The sequence below is a fragment of the Heteronotia binoei genome, chromosome 1, assembly GCF_032191835.1.
Source record: "Heteronotia binoei isolate CCM8104 ecotype False Entrance Well chromosome 1, APGP_CSIRO_Hbin_v1, whole genome shotgun sequence".
Lineage (NCBI taxonomy): Eukaryota > Metazoa > Chordata > Lepidosauria > Squamata > Gekkonidae > Heteronotia > Heteronotia binoei.
The window spans coordinates 282,204,326-282,226,270 of NC_083223.1; the positions used below are offsets into that span (position 1 = coordinate 282,204,326).

The 21,945-nt window shown below is 48.7% G+C and overlaps 1 protein-coding gene across 1 annotated transcript in view; it reads left to right on the top strand.

Moving 5' to 3' along the window:
• Positions 1-8,332: 8,332 nt before the first annotated feature.
• The window catches only part of LOC132584523 (ubiquitin carboxyl-terminal hydrolase MINDY-1-like), a 39,213-nt gene continuing 25,600 nt past the window's right edge, over positions 8,333-21,945 (top strand). Inside the window, exons 1-2 of the mRNA XM_060256423.1 lie at positions 8,333-8,486; positions 16,472-18,159. Of these exons, the coding sequence (XP_060112406.1) occupies positions 17,584-18,159 (576 nt within the window). The 5' untranslated portion in view covers positions 8,333-8,486; positions 16,472-17,583. The remainder of the gene's footprint in view (positions 8,487-16,471; positions 18,160-21,945) is intronic.

Genomic DNA, 21,945 nt, shown 5'->3' on the forward strand with positions numbered 1-21,945 from the left:
GACTTCGATGGACCGAGGGTCTGATTCAGTATAAGGCAGCTTCATATGTTCATATGTTCCTTCTATTCCTGGGGAAGGAAGGAAAGATGTTTTTTTAAATATATATATATATTTGTGTTTGTCTGTGTTCTTTATAAAATGTGTATCTCTGCTACCTAAATAATGTGTATCTCTGTACCTTAAATAGGTACAGACGTGGCCCGGCCCGACAAGGTCTCATTTATGTCAAATCCGGCCCTCATAACAAACGGGACGGCGGAGGCCGGTTGCCAACCTCATAACAAATTAGTTTGACTCCCCTGTGCTAGTGGCTTGGAAAATGCAATCCTAAGCAAGTCTACTCAGAATTCTACTAAAGTCTGCTCAATGGGACTTACTTCCAGGAAAGCGTTCTTGGAATTGCACTGTTAGAGTTAAATCTCAGCTTGGATGAAATCGTATGCCTGGTTAGACATTCAAGACTCTTAAGGCTCTCTGGTGTGAACTGATTTCTTTTTTTTCCTGTATTTTATATTATAAAATTTACCTTTACTGGAATTGTCAAAATTATTAGAGAATATCAAAAGACTTATACTGTAAAAATTTTAAATGGATTATATACAGCTTAGATAAAATAATATGGGGCAATTTATGTAAAGAAAACATTATAGAATTATCTTTGTGTTTTTGGGAAGTACTTTATGCAAAATAAGGTCAGAATGCATTGTGCTTTTATTTTCCTTTTTCCCTGTCCCTACCCCTAATCTTTACTGAAACTAATAAAACTTTGAAAACTGAAAGAAAAAAAAATAACTTCTCTCTTTAAATCACTTCTCCAAGCCAAGCCAGCTGGCAGCTTGGAAAGTGCAAATAAAGTTAAAGTTGCTTTCTTTCACCTCCCTCCCCCACCTATTTGCTTTCCTTCCTTTCTTCCTTCCTGTCCTGTGGCTCTCCAACATGTCTTGCGGCTCTCAGACACAGGACGTTTATTCTGTTTGGCTCTTGCATTAAGAAAGTTTGGCTACCCCTAACTCATTCTTATGGTTTTGTGTGTGTGTTTTAATTTAAATCATAATGTTATTGATTTCCCCGTTTGTATAAATAGGGAGTTGCCCCAAAAGACCGCCACAACCACGTTTAACTTTAAAAGGGGTAAATTCTCTGAGATGAGGAGGCATGTGAGGAGGAAACTGAAAGGAAAGGTAAATACGGTCAAAACCCTTGGGGAAGATTGGAGACTATTTAAAACTATAATCCTAGAAGTGCAGATAAAATACATACCACAAGTTAGGAAAGGTACAAACAGGCATAAGAAAAGGCCTGCATGGTTAACAAACAAAGTAATGGAAGCTGTAAAAGGTAAGAAGGACTCCTTTAAGCGGTGGAAAACCAGTCCAAGTGAGATTAGTAAAAGGGAACACAGGCTGTGGCAAATCAAATGCAAGACTTTGATCAGGCAGGCAAAAAAGGACTATGAGGAGCATATTGCAAAAAACATAAAGACCAACAATAAAAATTTCTTCAATATATTAGTAGGAAACCAGCCAGGGAGGCAGTGGGGCCCTTGGATGACCATGGGGTAAAAGGATTACTGAAGGAGGATAGGAAATGGCTGAGAAGCTGAATGAATTTTTTGCCTCCGTCTTCACTGTGGAAGATGAGAACTTTTTGCCCGCCCCAGAAGCACTAATTTTGGAAGGGGTGTTGAAAGACCTGAGTCAAATTGAGGTGACAAAAGAGGAGGTCCTACAACTGATAGACAAATTAAAAACGAATAAGTCACCGGGTCCGGATGGCATACATCCGAGAGTTCTGAAAGAACTCAAAGTTGAACTTGTGATCTTCTAACAAAAATCTGTAATCTTTCATTGAAATCTGCCTCCGTTCCTGAGGACTGGAAGGTAGCAAATTACACCCCCATCTTTAAAAAGGGTTCCAGAGGAGATCCGGGAAATTACAGGCCAGTCAGTCTGACTTCAATACCGGGAAAGTTGGTAGAAAGCATTATCAAGGACAGAATGAGTAGGCACATTGATGAACACGGGTTATTGAGGAAGACTCAGCATGGGTTCTGTAAGGGAAGATCTTGCCTCACTAACGCTGCGGCACGGCTGTTAATGGGGCTACCAGGACGGGAGCACATTCAGCCAGTGCTGAGAGAGCTGCACTGGTTGCCTGTTGTGTTCCGAGTTCGCTTCAAGGTGTTGGTATTAACCTTTAAAGCCCTATATGGTCAGGGACCTGCCTATCTACGGGACCGCCTTTCCCCATATATTCCCCAGAGAGCACTGCGATCAGGGACAAAAAATCTGCTGTCTGCCCCTGGCCCAAAAGAAGCCAAGCTATGCATAACAAGATCTAGGGCCTTCTCGGTGGCAGCACCAGAACTCTGGAACACCCTCCCAGAAGCTATAAGGGCCCTGCGGGATTTGTCGGCGTTCCGCAGGGCCTGTAAGACCGAACTGTTTAAACAGGCTTTTGTGGTTGATTGAAAATGGGCTGCCACCGGACATCCCACAGAATGCTGGCGAGCATAGGCAAAAGTCAATACCGCCTAGATTGGACTGAGACAGCGCTAATCGTTTTAAATTGATAAGTAAATTATGGTTTTATATGTTTTATTGAATTGATTGTTTTTATGATGTTGTGAGCCGCCCTGAGTCCGCTTGCGGAGAGGGCGGGATATAAATGTAAAGTAATAATAATAATAATAAATAATAATTACAGTTCTTTGAGGGGGTGAACAAACATGTGGACAAAGGAGACCCGATAGACATTGTTTACCTTGACTTCCAGAAAACTTTTGATAAAGTTCCTCATCAAAGGCTCCTTAGAAAGCTTGAAATGAAGAAGATGATGATGATGAAGAAGAAGATGATGATATTGGATTTATATCCTGCCCTCCACTCTGAATCTCAGAGCGGCTCACAACCTCCTTTACCTTCCTCCCCCACAACAGACACCCTGTGAGGTGGGTGGGGCTGAGAGGACTCTCACAGCAGCTGCCCTTTCAAGGACAGTGTCAGAGCAGCTCACAATCTCCTTTCCCTTCCTCCCCCACAACAGACACCCTGTGAGGTGGGTGGGGCTGAGAGAACTCTGACAGAAGCTGCCCTTTCAAGGACAAGTCCAATTCAAGAAATATCTGGGGACTTTGGGGGTGGAGCCAGGAGACACTGGGGATGGAGCCAGGAGCAAGGGTATGACAAGAATAATTGAACTCCAAAGGAAGTTTTGGCCATCACATTTCAAGGGACTGCACATCTTTTAAATGCCTGCCTGCCTTCCTTCCATAGGAAGTAATAAAGGATAGGGGCACTTTCTTTGGGGGCCCCCTGGTCCAATCTTTTTGAAACTTAGGGAGTATTTTGGGGAGAGCATCTGGATACTATACTGAAAATATGGTGCCTCTACCTCAAAAAACAGGGCCCCCAGAGCCCCAGATACCCGTGGATAAATTCTCCATTATTTTCTATGGGAATAAGTCTCCATAGGGAATCATGAGTACCCAGCAGACATTTCCCTCCCCTCCACCCCGCTTTCTGATGACCTGAAGCGGGGGGAGGGCCTCCAAACTGGGGGATCCCCTGCCCCCACCTGGGGATTGGCAACCCTAAGTAACAGCCACTAGTACTGACCAGCGTGCATGATTCTTCTTATCACGTCTTTACTCTCAATCTGGATTAAACCAAGATAATGGCAGCACAAGCCCCTTTGGCAAAGCTGTGGGGGAGAGGCAGAGAGAGGTAAACTTGGCAACAACGCCAGCAGCAGCCGCACCAGGCAAGGCGGGCAAAGAGCGGCTCAGTTCCCAGCTGCACATGCAGGCTGGGAGGGCTGCAAGCAGGGGGGAAACCGGGGTGGGGGGGAGCCAGCCCATGGCTCCTAAAGGTGTAGAGGCCTATAGGCCAGTGCCTACTCGGACTACTTGTTAATCCAGCCCTGCAGAATAGCTCATGACAATCCGGAAAAAACGACGGGCTTTGCTCAGGATTTTTTCATGCCCCTTTAAACCAACTGGCCTCTGTTTCCCTAAAGGGCTGGTGTTGTAGATTCTAGAATGCAAAGTGCTTTCAAATGTCGGCAAACTGAAACCTCAGCTTTTCCGGGAGGAACGATCTTCGTTTGGAGGCTGCAGAAGAAAAGCCGCTGGGTAGGGTATTTTAAATGCGTCTGGCCCCAAGCCACGCTTTGCTAACTTCCAAAGTGGTTTTTCTTTCCCCCTAAAATGTCTTCTTAGGTTTCAGATCGGACTGTGCTCATGAACAAAGCCTGTGTATTTTGCGCAATCCTGTCACGAAACAGATTTCCCCAGATTTGGGGCTTTAAGAAGAACAAGATATTGGATTTATATCCCACCCTCTACTCCGAAGAGTCTCAGAGTGGCTCACAATCTCCTTTCTCTTCCTCCCCACAACAGACACCCTGTGAGGTAGATGAAGATATTGGATTTCTATCCCGCCCTCCACTCCGAAGAGTCTCAGAGTGGCTCACAATCTCCTTTCTCTTCCTTCCCCACAACAGACACCCTGTGAGGTGGGTGGGGCTGAGGGGGCTCTCACAGCAGCTGTCCTTTCAAGGACAGAGTCTCAGAGCGGCTCACAATCTCCTTTCCCTTCCTCCCCCACAACAGACACCCAGTGAGGTGGGTGGGGCTGGAGAGGGCTCTCACAGCAGCTGCCCTTTCAAGGACAGAGTGGCTCACAATCTCCTTTCCCTTCCTCCCCCACAACAGACACCCTGTGAGGTGAGTGGGGCTGAGAGGGCTCTCCCAGCAGCTGCCCTTTCAAGGACAACCTCTGCCAGAGCTATGGCTAACCCAAGGCCATTCCAGCAGCTGCAAGTGAAGAAATGGGGAATCAAACCCGGTTCTCCCAGATAAGAGTCCGCACACTTAACCACTACACCAAACTAAGTGGAGCGCAGAGATCTCTGAGAGAACTGCTCTTTCGAGAACTGTGACTGATCCAAGGTCACTCCAGCAGCTGCAGGAGTGGGGAATCAAACTCGGTTCTCCCAGATAAGAGTCCACACACTTAACCACTACACCAAACTGGCTCTCCACGAAGCTCTCTGTTCCCCTCCACACACACACTTCCTGTCCACTTCTGAGCCTCAGATAAGATCTGCTTCCCGATTTTTCAGCCTATAACTAAACTGCAGCCAAGCGAGAATTAGGAGGAAAAGCAGACGCTTCCAAAATTCTCACCCACCTAAAAATTAAAGACAGGCTTTGCTTATCACTTTGCCAGGGCTCCTGTTCCTTTAATGATACTGCAGCGGGCAGATGTTCAACAGATAAAGCTTTATCTCTGACAGCACATAACTCACTCCATTTCCTGCAGTTGTTAAATGGGGGAAAGGCAGCCCTACCATCAGCAATTCTAGAACTAGGTTGTTAAAAATAAATGAAGCGATATTAGAGCCTCCCAGAGCCTAAAAGTACAGAGGGGAGGCTTCCCGTTGTGTCTCTGCGTGATATGGTGCATGCCTTCTTCCAGTCCTGCTCTGCTGGAGGTCAGCAACTGTCCCATATCTCTGTATCTTGAGTGTGACTCCTAGATCTACTGCTCCTACTGTACAGAATTAGCACCACTCAAAAGAGGCTGCCTGCTGCATCTCTGAATCAGCTGTTTCTCTGGCCTCCTGTTCTTTCAATTGGCCTCCACATTTCCTCCCCGCACCAGATCAACTGCTCCTGTCCTAGAGACACAACAGAAGCCTCGAAATGAGGTGGCTTGCCAAGTCGTTTTATGATTTACTGCTTGGCAGACACTCAGAACAGGGACTCATGCAGGAACACAAAACTCCTCCAAGGGAGGGTAAAATCAGAGTGTAAGAGACCCAGTTTGGTGTAGTGGTTAAATGTGCGAACTCTTACCTGGTAGAACCAGGTTTGATTCCCCACTCCTCCCCTTGCACCTGCTGGAATGGCCTTGGGTCAGCCATAGCTCTCCTAGGAATTGTCCTTGAAAGGGCAGCTTCTTTCAGAGCTCTTTCAGCCCCACCCACCTCACAGGGTGTCTGTTGTGGGGGGAGAAGATACAGGAGATTGTAAACTGCTCTCTGATTCAGAGAGAAGGGCGGGGTATAAATCTGCAGTCTTCTTCTTCTTCTAAGACCAAAGAAAGCCTGTTTCCATTCTGCACTGCCTTGGGGGCAAGGTCCACTTTTATTTCTCTTCTCCTGGGATTTGGGGCAATTGATTTCTCTCCTTCCAGAACTGGGAGCTTTCCGGAACTGGTGACCTCAAGGTCACAGGATTGTTTTACTGCAAAGGAACTTCAAGAACAGAATGGAGAGAGAAATTGCTGAATTACAAATTATTATGAAACTTGGAAGCTCCCCAGGACTGAACAGGGATATTGGTTTCTTATCTCATTACATTTGCTAAACCCATTCTCAGTGACTATAGCTATACATCCAGGGTATTCCAATGTATTTCTCTTTTATAATAGTGTATCAGAATAATGTTTTATACTGACGTACTCAAATAAGGGATATTGACTATTTATCTCATTACATATACTTCACCCATTTTCATTTTATGTGTTCTTGTATGTTTTCTAATGGCAGACTAGAGAGATGTTTATAATGTATTGACTGATGTCGATAAGCAAATTAGGTGGATTACAACTAGGAAATACACGTCCTTTTGTGATTCACCTAGACAGAGAGAGCCAGTTTGGTGTAGTGGTTAAGTGTGCGGACTCTTATCTGGGAGAACCGGGTTTGATTCCCCACTCCTCCACTTGCACCTGCTAGCATGGCCTTGGGTCAGCCATAGCTCTGGCAGAAGTTGTCCTTGAAAAGGCAGCTGCTGTGAGAGCCCTCTCCAGCCCCAGCCACCTCACAGGGTGTTTGTTGTGGGGGAGGAAGGTAAAGGAAATTGTGAGCCGCTCTGAGACTCTTCGGAGTGGGGGGCGGGATATAAATCCAATCTCTTCATCTACCTCACAGGGTGTCTGTTGTGGGGGAGGAAGGGAAAGGAGATTGTGAGCCGCTCTGAGACTCTTCGGAGTGGGGGGTGGGATATAAATCCAATATCTTCATCTACCTCACAGGGTGTCTGTTGTGGGGGAGGAAGGTAAAGGAGATTGTGAGCCGCTCTGAGACTCTTCGGAGTGGAGGGCGGGATATAAATCCAATCTCTTCATCTACCTCACAGGGTGTCTGTTGTGGGGGAGGAAGGGAAAGGAGATTGTGAGCCGCTCTGAGACTCTTCGGAGTGGAGGGAGGGATATAAATCCAATATCTTCATCTACCTCACAGGGTGTCTGTTGTGGGGGAGGAAGGGAGAGGAGATTGTGAGCCGCTCTGAGACTCTTCGGAGTGGAGGGCGGGATATAAATCCAATCTCTTCATCTACCTCACAGGGTGTCTGTTGTGGGGGAGGAAGGGAAAGGAGATTGTGAGCCGCTCTGAGACTCTTCGGAGTGGAGGGCGGGATATAAATCCAATCTCTTCATCTACCTCACAGGGTGTCTGTTGTGGGGGAGGAAGGGAAAGGAGATTGTGAGCCGCTCTGAGACTCTTCGGAGTGGGGGGTGGGATATAAATCCAATATCTTCTTCTTCTTCTTACAGAAACGCCAATTGGCAGAGGACTTTATTACCTTTTATGGCTCTCCAGACCAAATGGCCAAGCCACACTGGTTTATCATGTGATCAGTCTGCATACTTTCATAAAACAAACTGCTTGCATTTCGGCCCCACAATCCCCTGGTCTGATGAAGTGTGCTTAAGAACGTAAAAACATAAGAAAAGCCATGTTGGATCAGGCCAATGGCCCATCCAGTCCAACACTCTGTGTCACACAGTGGTCTATATATATATATGTGTGTGTGTGTGTGTGTACACACACACACACTGTGGCTAATAACCACTGATGGACCTCTGCTCCATATTTTTATCCAATCCCCTCTTGAAGCTGGCTATGCTTGTAGCCGCCACCACCTCCTGTGGCAGTGAATTCCACATGTTAATCCTTTTATCCGTTCTAACCCGACTGCTCAGCAATTTCATCGAATGCCCACGAGTTCTTGTATTGTGAGAAAGGGAGAAAAGGACTTCTTTCTCTGCTTTCTCCATCCCATGCACAATCTTGTAAACCTCTATCATGTGAGAGTATGTGATTGGCCCCACAATACCTGATCCCCTGGTTTGATGAAGTGTGCTTAGAGAGCACACGAAAAGCTTCCGCCCTCCGTAAAACTTGCTTGGTCTTCAAGGTAGCACTTGACTCCTGCTTTGGGAGCTTTCTGGTCGGGCAAGATTCCTGCGTGTTGTGAATCCTCCAGCCCAATAGATGTCCCTGTGGAAAGGCGGAGCGAAAATAAATAACACAAGCTACTGAAAAGTGCCTTTCCCTTCTCCGCCAGCTGGAGAGGGTCTCGTCTGCTCAGAGAGGAAAAGAAGGAAGGGAAGGGAAGGGAAGGGAAGGACGGAAGAGAAACTTCCCAACAACGACGCCGCGTCGGAAGAGATCCGGGACGGAGAGAGAAAGAGGTGCGTGGCGATTCTCTGATCTGAAGTTGTTGCCCTGTTTAGGGTCTGGAAACTGCGCGGCGTTTACACTGAGAGCCGGAGAGGGAGGAAACCAGACCTCTCCCCGTGCTCCAGTCTGAGCCCCGCTCTCGCTGCAAAGCAAAGCTCTCCCTTGCTGTACGGTTGCCAACTTCAGGGCGAGAAATTCCTGGAGATACAGGGGTGGAGGCCACGTTAGGCGGTGGGGAGGGACCCGAGCGAGGAATAACGCCGCGGAGGCCACCCTCCGAAGCTGCCAGTTTCCTCCCGGGGGGCTTGATCTCAGCAGTCCGGGAATCAGTTGCCCTTCCAGGAAAGTTCCAGGCCTCTCCTGGAGGTTGGCAACCCGCCTCCGCTGTCCCGTTTCCTGCTCTTTCTGCTCCACCCCTCGCGTCAGGCCGTGTCTCCCAAACCCAACTTCGGTGTTCAGGGACTTCTACCCTGCTTTGCCTCTTTCCGGATTGCCAAACTCTTTCTGGGGAGTGCATTTTGACTCTCCGTTGCCCAGACCCTTGGCAGACGTGTCTCTAGTACAAAAAAGAAAAAAGGAAAATTTCCTTGGACCACGAGTGTATCCAGACTGGTATATTTGCAAAAAGCTACTTAACATTCCTCTGAAGAGGAAAGTCCAGACTGGATAACACCCGACTGCCAATTTCCTTTTGTTCCACGATACGTGTCTGTATCATAGAATCATAGAGTTGGAAGGGACCTCCAGGGTCATCTAGTCCAACCCCCTGCACAAGGCAGGAAACTCACAAAGACCTCCCCCTAAATTCACAGGATCTTCATTGCAGTCGGATGGCCATCTAGCCTCTGTTGAAGAACCTCCAAAGGAGAATCATAGAATCATAGAGTTGGAAGGGACCTCCAGGGTAATCTAGTCCAGCCCCCTGCACAATGCAGGAAACTCACAAATACCTCCCCCTAAATTCACAGGATCTTCATTGCTGTCAGGTGGCCATCTAGCCTCTGTTTAGAAACCTCCAAGGAAGCAGAGCCCACCACCTCCCAAGGAGGAAGCCTGTTCCACTGAGGAACCGCTCTTAACATTCATAGAATTGGAAGAGACCTCCAGGGTCATCTAGTCCAACCCCCTGCACAAGGTTGGAAATTCACAAATACCTCCCCCTAAATTCACAGGACCCTCATTGCTGTCAGATGGCCATCTAGCCTCTGTTGAAAAACTCCAAGGAAGGAGAGCCCACCACCTCCCGAGGAGGAAGCCTGTTCCACTGAGGAACCGCTCTAATGGTCAGGAAGTTCTTCCTCATGTTGAGCCAGAAACTCTTTTGATTTAATTTCAACCCATTGGTTCTGGTCCGACCTTCTGGGTGAAATAAAGGGTGCTTTCACACATGCTCAATAATGCAGTTTCTATCTGCTTCAGCAGCCATTTGCAAGTGGATTTTGCCATTTCACACAGTAAAAATCAATTACAAAGTAAATTGAAAGTCAATTGAAAGTGCGTTATTTACTGTGTGTGAAAGTGCCCAAAATTAGAAAGAAGAATTGCAGATTTATACCCCCGCCCTTCTCCCTGAATCAGAGTCAGAGTGGCTTACAATCGCCTATATCCTTCCCCCCCGCCCCCCAACAGACACCCTGTGAGCTGCGTGGGGCTGAGAGAGCTCTCCCAGAAGCTGGCCTTTCAACGACCGCTACAACTGACAAAGGCCATTCCAGCAACTGGAAATGGAGGAGTGGAGAATCAAACCCGTTTCTCCCAGATAAGAGTCTGCACACTTAACCACTGCACCAAACAGGAAGGAAGGAAGAAGACTGCAGATTTATACCCCAACCTTCTCTCTAAACCAGAGTCTCAGAGCGGCTTAATAATAATAATAATAATAAATTTTATTTATACCCCGCCCTCCCCGCCGAGGCAGGCTCAGGGCGGCTTACAGAACATGGCAAAAGCCATATTAAAACAATAAAACAAGATTATATAATTCAATACAGTTAACAATGAAATATTTAAATAATCTACAAACAGTCTAAAAATATAATCTAATAGTGCTACTATCTCAATTATGTTAATGTTAATGATGGCGTGATGTTTATTCCAAGCTCCATCTTAGAAGGCTAGCCGGAAGAGGGCGGTTTTTCAGGCCCTACAGAATTGGCCAAGATCCCGCAGGGCCCACACCTCTTCTGGCAGCTGGTTCCACCATTGGGGTGCTTTTATAGAGAAGGCCTGTTCTCTAGTTGTTTTTAGTTTGGCCTCTTTAGGCTTACAATTTCCTATATCTTCTCTCCCCACAACATACACCCTGTGTGGTGGGTGGGGCTGAGGGGGCTCTCACGGCAGCAGCCCTTTCAAGGACAATTCTGCCAGAGCTATGGCTGACCCAAGGCCATTCTAGCAGCTGCAAGTGGAGGAGTGGGGAATCCAACCTGGTTCTCCCAGATAAGAGTCCGCACACTTAACCACAACACCCAACTGGCTCTCATGAGCAAGCGAACCCATGAGCAAGCGAGTCTCTTTTTGAAGAAGATTAGACTCTTTCAGAGAGAACAGGTTTGTTGTCCGCGGGGCTAAGAATAGCCAGTGATTGGAGTGGCATCAGGAAACAGAAGAGCTAGAAGGGGCCCTACACACCCTTCGCTGATAGAGGATGTTGTGATGGCCACAGAAATAAGACACTTTAAAAGGGGATTAGAAAGATCCATGGAGGAAATGTCCTATATCTACTTTGTCATGGCGACTGAGGGGAACACATGTTCAGGCGCAGTAAGCCTCTGAATCCCAGAGCCAGGAGGCAACATCAGGGGAAGGCCTTGGCCTTCTTTATGTTATTATGGGTCAGCCATAGCTCTGGCAGAGGTTGTCCTTGAAAGGGCAGCTTCTGTCAGAGCTCTCTCAGCCCCACCCTCCTCACAGGGTGTCTGTTGTGGGGGAGGAAGGGAAAGGAGATTGTGAGCCGCTCTGAGACTCTTGAGATTCGGAGTGGTGGAGGGCGGGATATCAATCCAATATCATCTTCATGATCTGCCAAAGTTCATAGGCCCGTCAGTCTGACTTCAATACTGGGAAATTTGGTAGAAAGCATTATCAAGGACAGAATGAGTAGGCACATTGATGAACACGGGTTATTGAGGAAGACTCAGCATGGGTTCTGCAAGGGAAGATCTTGCCTCACTAACCTGTTGCATTTCTTTGAGGGGGTAAACAAACTTGTGGACAAAGGAGACCCGATAGATGTTGTTTACCTTGACTTCCAGAAAGCTTTTGATAAAGTTCCTCATCAAAGGCTCCTTAGTAAGCTCGAGAGTCATGGAGTAAAAGGACAGGTCTTCTTGTGGATCAAAAACTGACTGATTAATACGAAGTATAATCAGTATAAATGCGCAGTCTTCGCAGTGGAGGACGGTAAGCAGTGGGGTGCCGCAGGGCTCAGTACTGGGTCCCCTGCTCTTTAACTTGTTCACAAATGATTTGGAGTTGGGAGTAAGCAGTGAAGTGGCCAAGTTTGCAGATGACACTAAATTGTTCAGGGTGGTGAGAACCAGAGAGGATTGTGAGGAACTTCAAAGGGATCTGTTGAGGCTGGGTGAGTGGGCGTCAACGTGGCAGATGAGGTTCAATGTGGCCAAGTGCAAAGTAACTGGAGAGCCGCTGCCGGTCTCAGTAGACAATACTGACTTTGATGGATCGGAGGTCTGATTCAGTATAAGGCAGCTTCTTATGTTTTATGCACATTGGGGCCAAGAATCCCAGCTACAAATACAAGTTGATGGGGTGTGAACTGGAAGAGACTGACCAAGAGAAAGATCTTGGGGTCGTGTTAGATAATTCACTGAAAATGTCAAGACAGTGTGCGATTGAAATAAAAAAGGCCAATGCCATGCTGGGAATTATTCGGAAGGGAATTGAAAACAAATCAGCCAGTATCATAATGCCCCTGTATAAATCGATGGTGCGGTCTCATTTGGAATGCTGTGTGCAATTCTGGTCACCGCACCTCAAAAAGGATGTTTTAGCATTGGAAAAAGCGCAGAAAAGGGCAACTAGAATGATTAAAGGTTTGGAACACTTTCCCTATGAAGAAAGGTTAAAACGCTTGGGGCTCTTTAGCTTGGAGAAATGTTGACTGTGGGGTGACGTGATAGAGGTTTACAAGATTACACATGGGATGGAGAGGATAGAGAGAGAAGTCCTTTTCTCCCTTTTTCACAATACAAGAACTCGTGGGCATTCAATGAAATTGCTGAGCAGATCCAACATGGCTTCTCTTATGTTCTTATGAGACACAGAGTGTTGGACTGGATGGGCCATTGGCCTGATCCAACATGGCTTCTCTTATGTGACACAGAGTGTTGGACTGGATGGGCCATTGGCCTGATCCAACAGGGCTTCTCTTATGTTCTTATGTGACACAGAGTGTTGGACTGGATGGGCCATTGGCCTGATCCAACATGGCTTCTCTTATGTTCTTATGTGACACAGAGTGTTGGACTGGATGGGCCATTGGCCTGATCCAACAGGGCTTCTCTTATGTTCTTATCCTCATTGCTGTCAGGTGGCCATCCAGCTTCTGCTTAAAACCCTCCAAGGAAGGAGAGCCCTCCACCTCCTGAGGAAGCCTGTTCCACTGAGGAGCTGCTCTCACATTCTGACATAGGACCAGGGTTCTGTTGTATATGGAGGCTTCGGGGCAATCTCGGGCTAGGTGCTTCCGCTCAGCTTAGCCTACTTTACAGGGTTGTTGTGAGGACAAAATGCAAGGGGGGGGCTGCACAGCTTCTCCATTTGGCACAATGCCTGGGACCCACAATACTTTTTGGGGGCCCATGAAAAATTTTTTATTTTCTTTTAAAATCAGAAGAAGAAAAATGAACTTCAAGGGTCAAGGAAATGGTTTTTTACTACTGCATGCCAAAAAGGGGGTTTCAGATTCTCCTCTGGGTTGGGGGGAGTTGGGGGGAATCCTTTGTGACTCCCATAAAAGGCATCTCCTATCCCAAGTCCATTTTACCCCCCTTTGCGCTGAGTCCATCATAAAAGTTAATACAGATTCCAACCTCTGTTTCAGGTTGGGCCAAACAGTGGAGCACAGGTCTTATTTAAAGGTCTTTGGTGGATAGTTTTGGGAGAGGCCGTGGCTCAGTGGCAGAGCCTCTGCTTGGCATGCAGAAGGTCCCAGGTTCAATCCCCTCCATCTCCAGTTGAAAGGAGCAGGCAGGAGCTGATGGGAAGACCTCAGCCTGAGACCCTGGAGAGAAATGGAGAGGGGCCATAGCTCAGGGGCAGAGCATCTGCTTAGCATGCAGAAGGTCCCAGGTTCAATCCCCTCCATCTCCAGTTAAAAGGACCAGGCAGGAGGTGATGGGAAAGACCTCAGCCTGAGACCCTGGAGAACCATGGAGAGGGGCCATAGCTCAGTGGCAGAGCCTCTGCTTAGCATGCAGAAGGTCCCAGGTTCAAGCCCTGGCAACTCCAGGTCAGGCCGTAGGTGGTGTGAAAGATCTTGGCCTGAGACCCTGGAGAGGCGTTGCCAGTCTGAACAGACAAAGGTCTAATTCAGCTTCATTTGCTCACAGCGAGCCTTTTTATTGGGAAGATTTGGAATGCAGTAGCTTAACCCCAGAGCGCATGATGCTACAGCACGTCTTTGTGTTTCCTTTGAGTGCGCCAGCATATGCTTTGTCGCTTAGAGCTACAGAACACTGTCAGCACTGGCCATTTGTCAGCTTTCACGATGGCATTTTTTGAAGCGCCCAAGAGTTCTTTCAGAACCGCACATTTGTTCCTGCGATTTCCACGCTTTGTGTCTGGCTGCATATTTTAAAGATGCAATGCAGCAGAGAACTTTTTCGAGAGCCAGTTTGGCGAAGTGGTTAAGTGCACGGACTCTTATCTGGGAGAACCGGGTTTGATTCCCCACTCCTCCACTTGCAGCTGCTGGAATGGCCTTGGGTCAGCCAGAGCTCCCGTAGGAGTTGTCCTTGAAAGGGCAGCTGCTGGGAGAGCTCTCTCAGACCCACCCACCTCACAGGGTGTCTGTTGTGGGGGGAGGAAGATATAGGAGATTGTGAGCCTCTCTGAGTCTCTGATTCAGAGAGAAGGGCGGGGTATAAATCTGCAGTCTTCTTCTTAAAACAAACAACACCCTGCGCGCAATTGGAATTCCAGGCTGAAGTGGAAGGAGATCGATATGGCATCCCAGCCAATCAGACAGCTGGGCTGGTGTGAGCCAATGAGGGCCGGGGATGCTGAAGGTGGGTGGAGTTAAGCTTTTGCTTGGTTTTTAAGCCTCAGGAATCATGCTGGATGCTAGGGAGAGAAACCTCGTCCCATCGGAGCCAAAAGAACACTTTGGGGAGGGATCACCGGCCTTTTCCAGCCTCCAGGCAACTCTGGAATTGTAGGGTTGCCAATTCCCAGCTCGGGCCAGGGGATCCCCTGGTTTGAAAGCCCTCCCCCCACTTAAGGGTCATCAGAAAGCTGGGGGGGGAGGGAAATGTCTGCCGGGCCCTCCATGATTCCCTACACAGACCGATTTCCATAGGATATAATGGAGAATTGATCTGTGGGCATCTGGGGCTCTGGGGGAGCTGTATTTTGAGGCAGAGGCACCAAATTTTCAGCATAGCATCCGGCGCCTCTCCTCAAAACAGCCCCCAGGTTTCAAAAGGATTGGACCAGGGGGTCAAATTCTGTGAGCCCCCAAAGAAGGCACCCCTATCCTTCATTATTTCCAATGGAGGGAAGGCATATAAAAGGTGTGCGGTCCCTTTCTATGTGATGGCCAGAACTCCCTTTGGAGTTTGATTATGCTTGTCACAGCCTTGCTCCTGGCTCCACCCCCAATGTCTCCCGGCTCCACCCCCACAGTCTCCTGACTCCACCCCCAGAGTCCCCAGATATGTCTTGAATTGGATCTGGCAACTCTAGGTATTTGGGCGAAACTCTATGGTTTCTTTGCCCTCAAAACCATGGTTTGCCCAGAACATTCCCGACGCGATGATGTAATTTCTGGGTGACATCATTGTGTCATCATATGGTGCCACCCACGTTTAGGGGAGGGATTTCCCTTGCTGGCCAGCTGGTCTGTGGTGGAGTGGAGCCCCCAAAACTGGGGTAATCCCCCGGTGGGGCCTAGGGGCTGGCACCCCTGTGGGCAAAAGTTCTACCTGGCTCCACCCACTTTCTGGAAACAATCGGGAGGCACCTATGAAGAAAGGCTAAAATTCTTGGGCCTCTTTAGCTTGGAGAAACATCGACTAGGAGTGACATGAGAGAGGTTTACAAGATTATGCACAGGATAGAGAAGGTAGAGAAAGAAGTCCTTTTCTCCCTTTCTCACAATACGAGAACTCGTGGGCACTCAATGAAATTGCTGAGCAGTCAGATTAGAATGGATAAAAGGAAGTCCTTCTTCACCCAGAGGGTGATTAACACGTGGAATTCACTGCCACAGGAGGTGGCGGCGGCTACAATCACAGCCAGCTTCAAGAGGGGATTGGATCAACATATGGAGCAGAGGTCCATCAGTGGCCATTAGCCATAACTCTCTGGAACTCTCTGTCTGGAGCAGTGATGCTCTGTCTTCTTGGTGCTTGCGGGGGGCACAGTGGGAGGGCTTCTAGTGTCCTGGCCCCACTGATGGACCTCCTGATGGCACCTGGGTTTTTTGGCCACTGTGTGACACAAAGTGTAGGACTGGATGGGCCATTGGCCTGATCCAACATGGCTTCTCTTATGTTCTTATGGTGTCTGCAGGCACTATGTTGGAGAACCCCTACTTTAGTGAGTCCCTGAGAAACATGAGACCCTGGAGAGCCGCTGCCAGTCTGAGTAGACAATATTGACTTTGATGGACCAAGGATCTGATTCAGTATAAGGCAGCTTCATATGTTCATATGATAGTATCTGTGGAAGACGAGCCAAGTATGTGAGCAGAGCAGGTGGGAGAATACATGTTTGTCTCATTGTGGTTTTGCCTCTTTTTGTCTTTTGCCAGGTTCTGTCCTCCGTTGGGTTTAAAGTCCCAGCTGGACCAGCTGTTTCCATCCTGCCAGAACTCAGTTCAGAGTGCGAAAGCTGGGACTCTGGAATGCACTGTAAAGGGGAAAAAAAACCAAATCAGGCGAAGACAAGATAGGAATGGATTCTTTGCTGTCTGCATGACCCTCAAGTTCAAAGGGAGCCAGGTGAACGTTCGACTGGGCGGATTCAAACTGACGGATCGGAACCGATTTACTCCAAACAACCTTCTCTTCCACTTTGTTTTGCTTCGAATCCTTTTTTTACAGAATACCTCTGCGCGGCAAATTCTTTGCGTTTTTAATCTTTTAAAAATCCTTTTATGAAAGAAAAAAAAAATATTTTGTCCCCTTTTCTTTCAAACGTGGTGTTTTTAAAAAATCTCTTTTCTATTGCTTTTTTCTACAAAAAGGAAACATTTCTTTTCCTTTTTTTGAGACTGAACAAATAAAAAGTGATCTCGAGCTATAATTATCCGACACGTACAAGGAGACAAGAGATTGTATTTCCTGGTTGTTAAATAATTGAGCTCGAAGTCAGAAAAGACGAGGAGACGGCAGAATTGATTGGTACGTGAGACGCGCAAAGAGCCAGAGTGTGGGAGAGAAAGGGCCGTTTTAGAGTAATAAACTTTGAAATACACAATAACGTCAGCAGTGCCTAACCCAAAAACACACACGCAGCAACTCCAGCCAGTGAACCCAAGTTTTAATAAAGTCTCATATTATGTGCTTGTTAAAAGTATTAAAATAGGAAGAGGACCTCCAGAAATTTGGAGAAATTAACAGAAATCTTAATTTGATTTAATAAATTCTGTAGAACAATCATTGTTGATAACCAAAGTGACCGGAGTGTTCGTTCGCGGTGGATTTATTGACACCTGGGGACAGTGGTTTATTGGACAGAAACCCTGGAGTCCGTTTTCCTCCGAGAGGCAGAATTGGAAGCAAGACCTGAATTTCAGCTGCAGTAACAACATCCCCCTCCACCCCAAAAAGAGAAGAAGTGTAAGAACTTTGCCAGTTTTTTTTAAGCTGCTTAAGAGAGTCACCCCCAGAGGATCTCGTGGTGAATGACTGGGGTGCTGTAATGGAACCCGTAGAATCCGCTGAAACCAAAGGGGAAGGGGGAAAGGAAAGCACCACACCCGAAACCAAGGCCATCCAAGCGCAAGGAGAAGAGGATGCTGGCCTTGGCCAAGAGGAGGAGGTGAACGCGAGAGAGGTCCCCGTGTTGAACGGGCAGGCGCAGGAGGTAGATATAGGCCCGACCTGTCTGGAGACTCCCCCTCCGGATGTCAAAGAGGGGACCGATGAAGGGGGCGAGGCCCCGCACCCAGGACCCACAAATCTGGAAGAAGCAAACCCCCCCAACGAGGAAGAGAAACCAAGAGAGGATCTGCCTTTAGAGAGAGCTTTGGCTCTGACAGAAACTCCCATTTCCAGCCCGGAGGTCACCGGCCCCAGCTGCAGCGGTGCTGCCGCCGAACCAGCCACGGCGAGCCCCAAAGCGCGGCCTTCCCCGAGCAACCAACCTGAGCCCCCGGATTTCTACTGCGTGAAGTGGATCAACTGGAAAGGGGAACGGACACCCATCATCACCCAGAGCGAGAACGGGCCCTGCCCTCTTCTGGCGATCATGAATATCCTTTTCTTGCAGTGGAAGGTAAGTCGGGTTGCCATGTCCAAATCAAGAAATAACTGGGGACTTTGGGGGTGGAGCCAGGAGACATTGGGGGCGGAGCCAGGAACAAGGGTGTGACAAGCAGAATTGAACTCCAAGGGAGTTCTGGCCATCACATTTAAAGGAACCGCACCCCTTTTTAAATGTCTTCCTTCCATAGGAAATAATGGATAGGGGCACCTTCTTTTGGGGCTCATAGAATGGGACCTCCTGGTCCAATCGTTTTGAAACTTGGGAGATACTTTGGGGAGAGTCACTAGATACTATACTGAAAATTTGGTGCCTCTACCTCAAAAAACAGCTCCCCCGAAACCCCCGAAACCTCCAGATCAATTCCCCATTATACCCTATGAGAATCAATCTCCACATAGAGAATAATGCTCAGCAGACGTGAGAGGATGCAAGGACTACAAGTCCCAGCATGCACCTCGTGAAGGGAGGCCGGACTGGAGCGAATAGCAGGCCGGCGGTGGGTGGGTCTTTGTTACTCGGAGGAAGGGAGAAGCCTGAAGCCAGGCAGGGAAAGAGACGCGACGCCATTCCACTCCCCCCCCCCACCCCCGCTATCAGATTTTTAGGGACCGGGGGATTAGGCTGCTAATCCAGGGGTCCCCCGGCCGGACAGGGGGGGGCGGTGTTGGGAAGCCTAATGTGATGCCGGATAAGCTGGCCCTCTGTGATAGGGAAAGGACTCTTCAGATTAGCCTTTTCTCTCTCCTTTTGACTGCAACCTGATTATAGGGTTGCCGAGTCCAATTCAAGAAATATCTGGGGACTTTGGGGGTGGAGCCACAAACAAAGTTGTGACAAGCACAATTGCACTCCGAAAGGAGCTCTATGCCGTCACATTTAAAGGGACCGCACACCTTTTAAATGCCTTCCCTACGTTAGAAAGAGTGAAGGATAGGGGCACCTTCTTTTGGGGCTCATAGAACTGGACCCCCTGGTCTAATCTTTTTGAAACTTGGAGCGTGTTTCGAGGAGAGGCGCTGGATGCTGTGCTGCAAATTTGGTGCTTCTACCTCAAAAAACAGCCCCCCAAAGAGCCCCAGATACCCGTGGATCACTTCTCCATTATACCCTATGGGAATCAGTCGCCATAGTTTATACTGGAGTGTCCAGCAGACATTTCCCTCCCCCCTCTGCTTTCTGATTATTCTGAACTGGGGGATCCCCTGCCCCCCCCCACTAGGGATTGGCAACATCGTATCCCACGAAGGTCTCTGCTCCCAAACCTATCTGTCCCCAGGCTTTCCCCCCCAGACCTCCAAGAATTCCACAACCGTTAAGGAGCTTCTGACAGTCACCTTTCCCTTCATCTAATACGTAGGAATGACAATGGTGGCCAAAGTGTTGCGAGGGAGCCACGTGTGAGGCTCTGGAAGCTCCTGGTGTGGAGAAGGAAGGTGTTTCTCTCTTTAAAGCTGTGGAGAAACGCCATCTGAGAGTGTTGGTGCTTCATCCAAAAAGGCAGGGATCAGTAAATCCATTCAGCAGGCTTTGTAGCCTTCCCCTCACTCCCCCCCTCCCTTCCAGAGCCAAACCAACAACGCTAGGGGGAAAGTCTCCTAGAGAGGCAGGAAGGGCTGTTGTTCTTGCCATGTGCTAGACAGGAAGAGTTTCTCAGTTTGCAGCAGGCGCTCGGGAAGGGAGGCTGCTGGCCTGTGGGCTCCGGCCTGTGGGGGAGGCCTGCTCAGGAAAATGAGGCCTCCAGGCAGTAAGACAAAGTAAGTCATTCTCTTAGGCAGATCAAGTATAGACCAGGGACAATACGATGCGTTTAAAAACCACCTTTATTTTGTTATGCTGTTTGCTGTGCTTTGCTGTGCTGGGCTGTGCTGTGCTAATTTGGTAGATGCAACTGTTTTTGTTTTGTTTTTCTTCCCCTATCCTTTTCCCTTTTAAATAAATGTTTTTTTTTCTGTTTTAAATGCTGGCAGTTAATCTCTGTACCACCTAGATCCCCAGACCGCTTTAGACCACGCTGTTTTTATAAAGGGGGCCCCAGGTGAAGGGGGGGAAGGCATGCAGTTGGATAAGGTGCCAATCCTCCAGGGGTGCCCCAAAGAAGCGCTGAGGTCTCTGTGAAACCCAAGTGCAGGGTGGCAGAGGACCTGGAGGCCTAGCCTCATAGCTGGAGAGGGGGATTGGGAGTCCTGTTCCTCTCAATCTGAACCCCGGGACTGAGCAGGTGGTGGCAGCGAGACCAAGGGGCAGGAGGAGACATAGCTCCCTCCAGGAGTTGGCGACTCCGTAGGGAAGCTGACGGGACCCGGGTCTGAAGGCAGAATCGGGCCGGTTCCGCCACACTTGGCGGCAGCGGTGGGATGAGAACAAACAGAGAACTTGAATGGCCAGGCATTTTTGCTTTTTGATACGTGCAAGCACCCAGAGGAAGCAACAGCGGTTTTGTTTCTTTTCGGTCAACTGGAGTAGGGAAAGTTTAGCTAGTTAGGATGGAGCGTGCTAAGAAACTGGAAATCCTGAAGATGACAAAGCCACAGCTCCAGGAAGAGTGCGCAAAGCAAGAGCTGGAGTGGGACAACCTGACTGTAGTAGATATGCAAGTCCTCCTGTTGGAGCATCTTGAGCATGCAGGGGCACCTGCAAAAGTGGCCCCCACCCAGTCAGAAGCAACCTTGCGGCTACAGATGGAACTGGAGAGAATGCGTATCGAGGCGGAACGAGAGAGAGAGGAACGACAAGCAGAGAGGGATGCAGTCCGCAGATGGGAGGAACGAGAGAGAGAGGAAAGACAAGCAGAGAGGGATGCGATCCGCAGACAGGAAGAAGCAGAGATCCGCCGGCAGGAGGAAAGAGAGAGAGCTGAGGTCCGCAGACGGGAGCGGGAAGAGCAACGTCGCCATGAGCTTGAGGTGCTACGTCTGGAAGCTGAACTAAGCAAAGAGATCCAAGTCACCCCCAAAGACTTTGCAGTGTACAAGGAGGGAGAAGACCCCTCCACATACCTTTCCAACTTTGAGAGGGCAGCCAAACAGTGGGGGATTGCAGAGGAGGACTATATGTCTTACCTTTGTAGCAACCTGACTGGAGAGCTTTCAGCCATCTATTACAGCATGCCTATGGAAGATGGGGGGATAACTTTTGCGGCCTATAAAGCCACTGTATTTAAAAGGTTTAAACTGGGGCCAGACCACTCCCGAAAGCAGTTCAGGGGTTTGGCTCCACAAGAAGGTAAATCCTATTCTGAATGTGGGGTAAGGAAGGACAAACAGTTCCAGTGTTATTGGGCCGGGATTTGTTGGTTGGCCAGTACTCTATCAAGGCTGTATCCCGCAGCCAACCCCCCAGGGGAAAGTGGGAGGAGGGAGGCAACTTTAAGGAAGCCACCTCACCACCAACCAGGGAGGGGGAGGTAGCCCAGGTTACTGAGGACGAAGAGAGGGCAGTCACCCAGGAGGGGGAGGACCAGCCTGTCTCAAGTCCTGGAGTAGGGTGTTCCCAAGGGGAAGAGGGGTGTAGCTTTCCCCAAGTGCAGCAAGGGGCTGTGGATGTTCCTAGCGAGGAAGGGAACCTGTCTAGCGTAAAGGATGTGCATCCTGAAGAGACCGAGGTGGAGGGTGGAGATTTCACAGGAGGTTCTGAGAGCAGCAAGGCTAATGTGGGCTCAGAGGAGCACATAGCTGAAGGCTTGGGGGAACGGGAGCGGTTCCAGAAGGGGGTCCGGAGCGGCCTTAGGTGGGAACCGGTTCACCAAGTAGCTGTGGATCAGGAAGTGGGGTCGTCCGAGACGCTCTCAAAACAGGT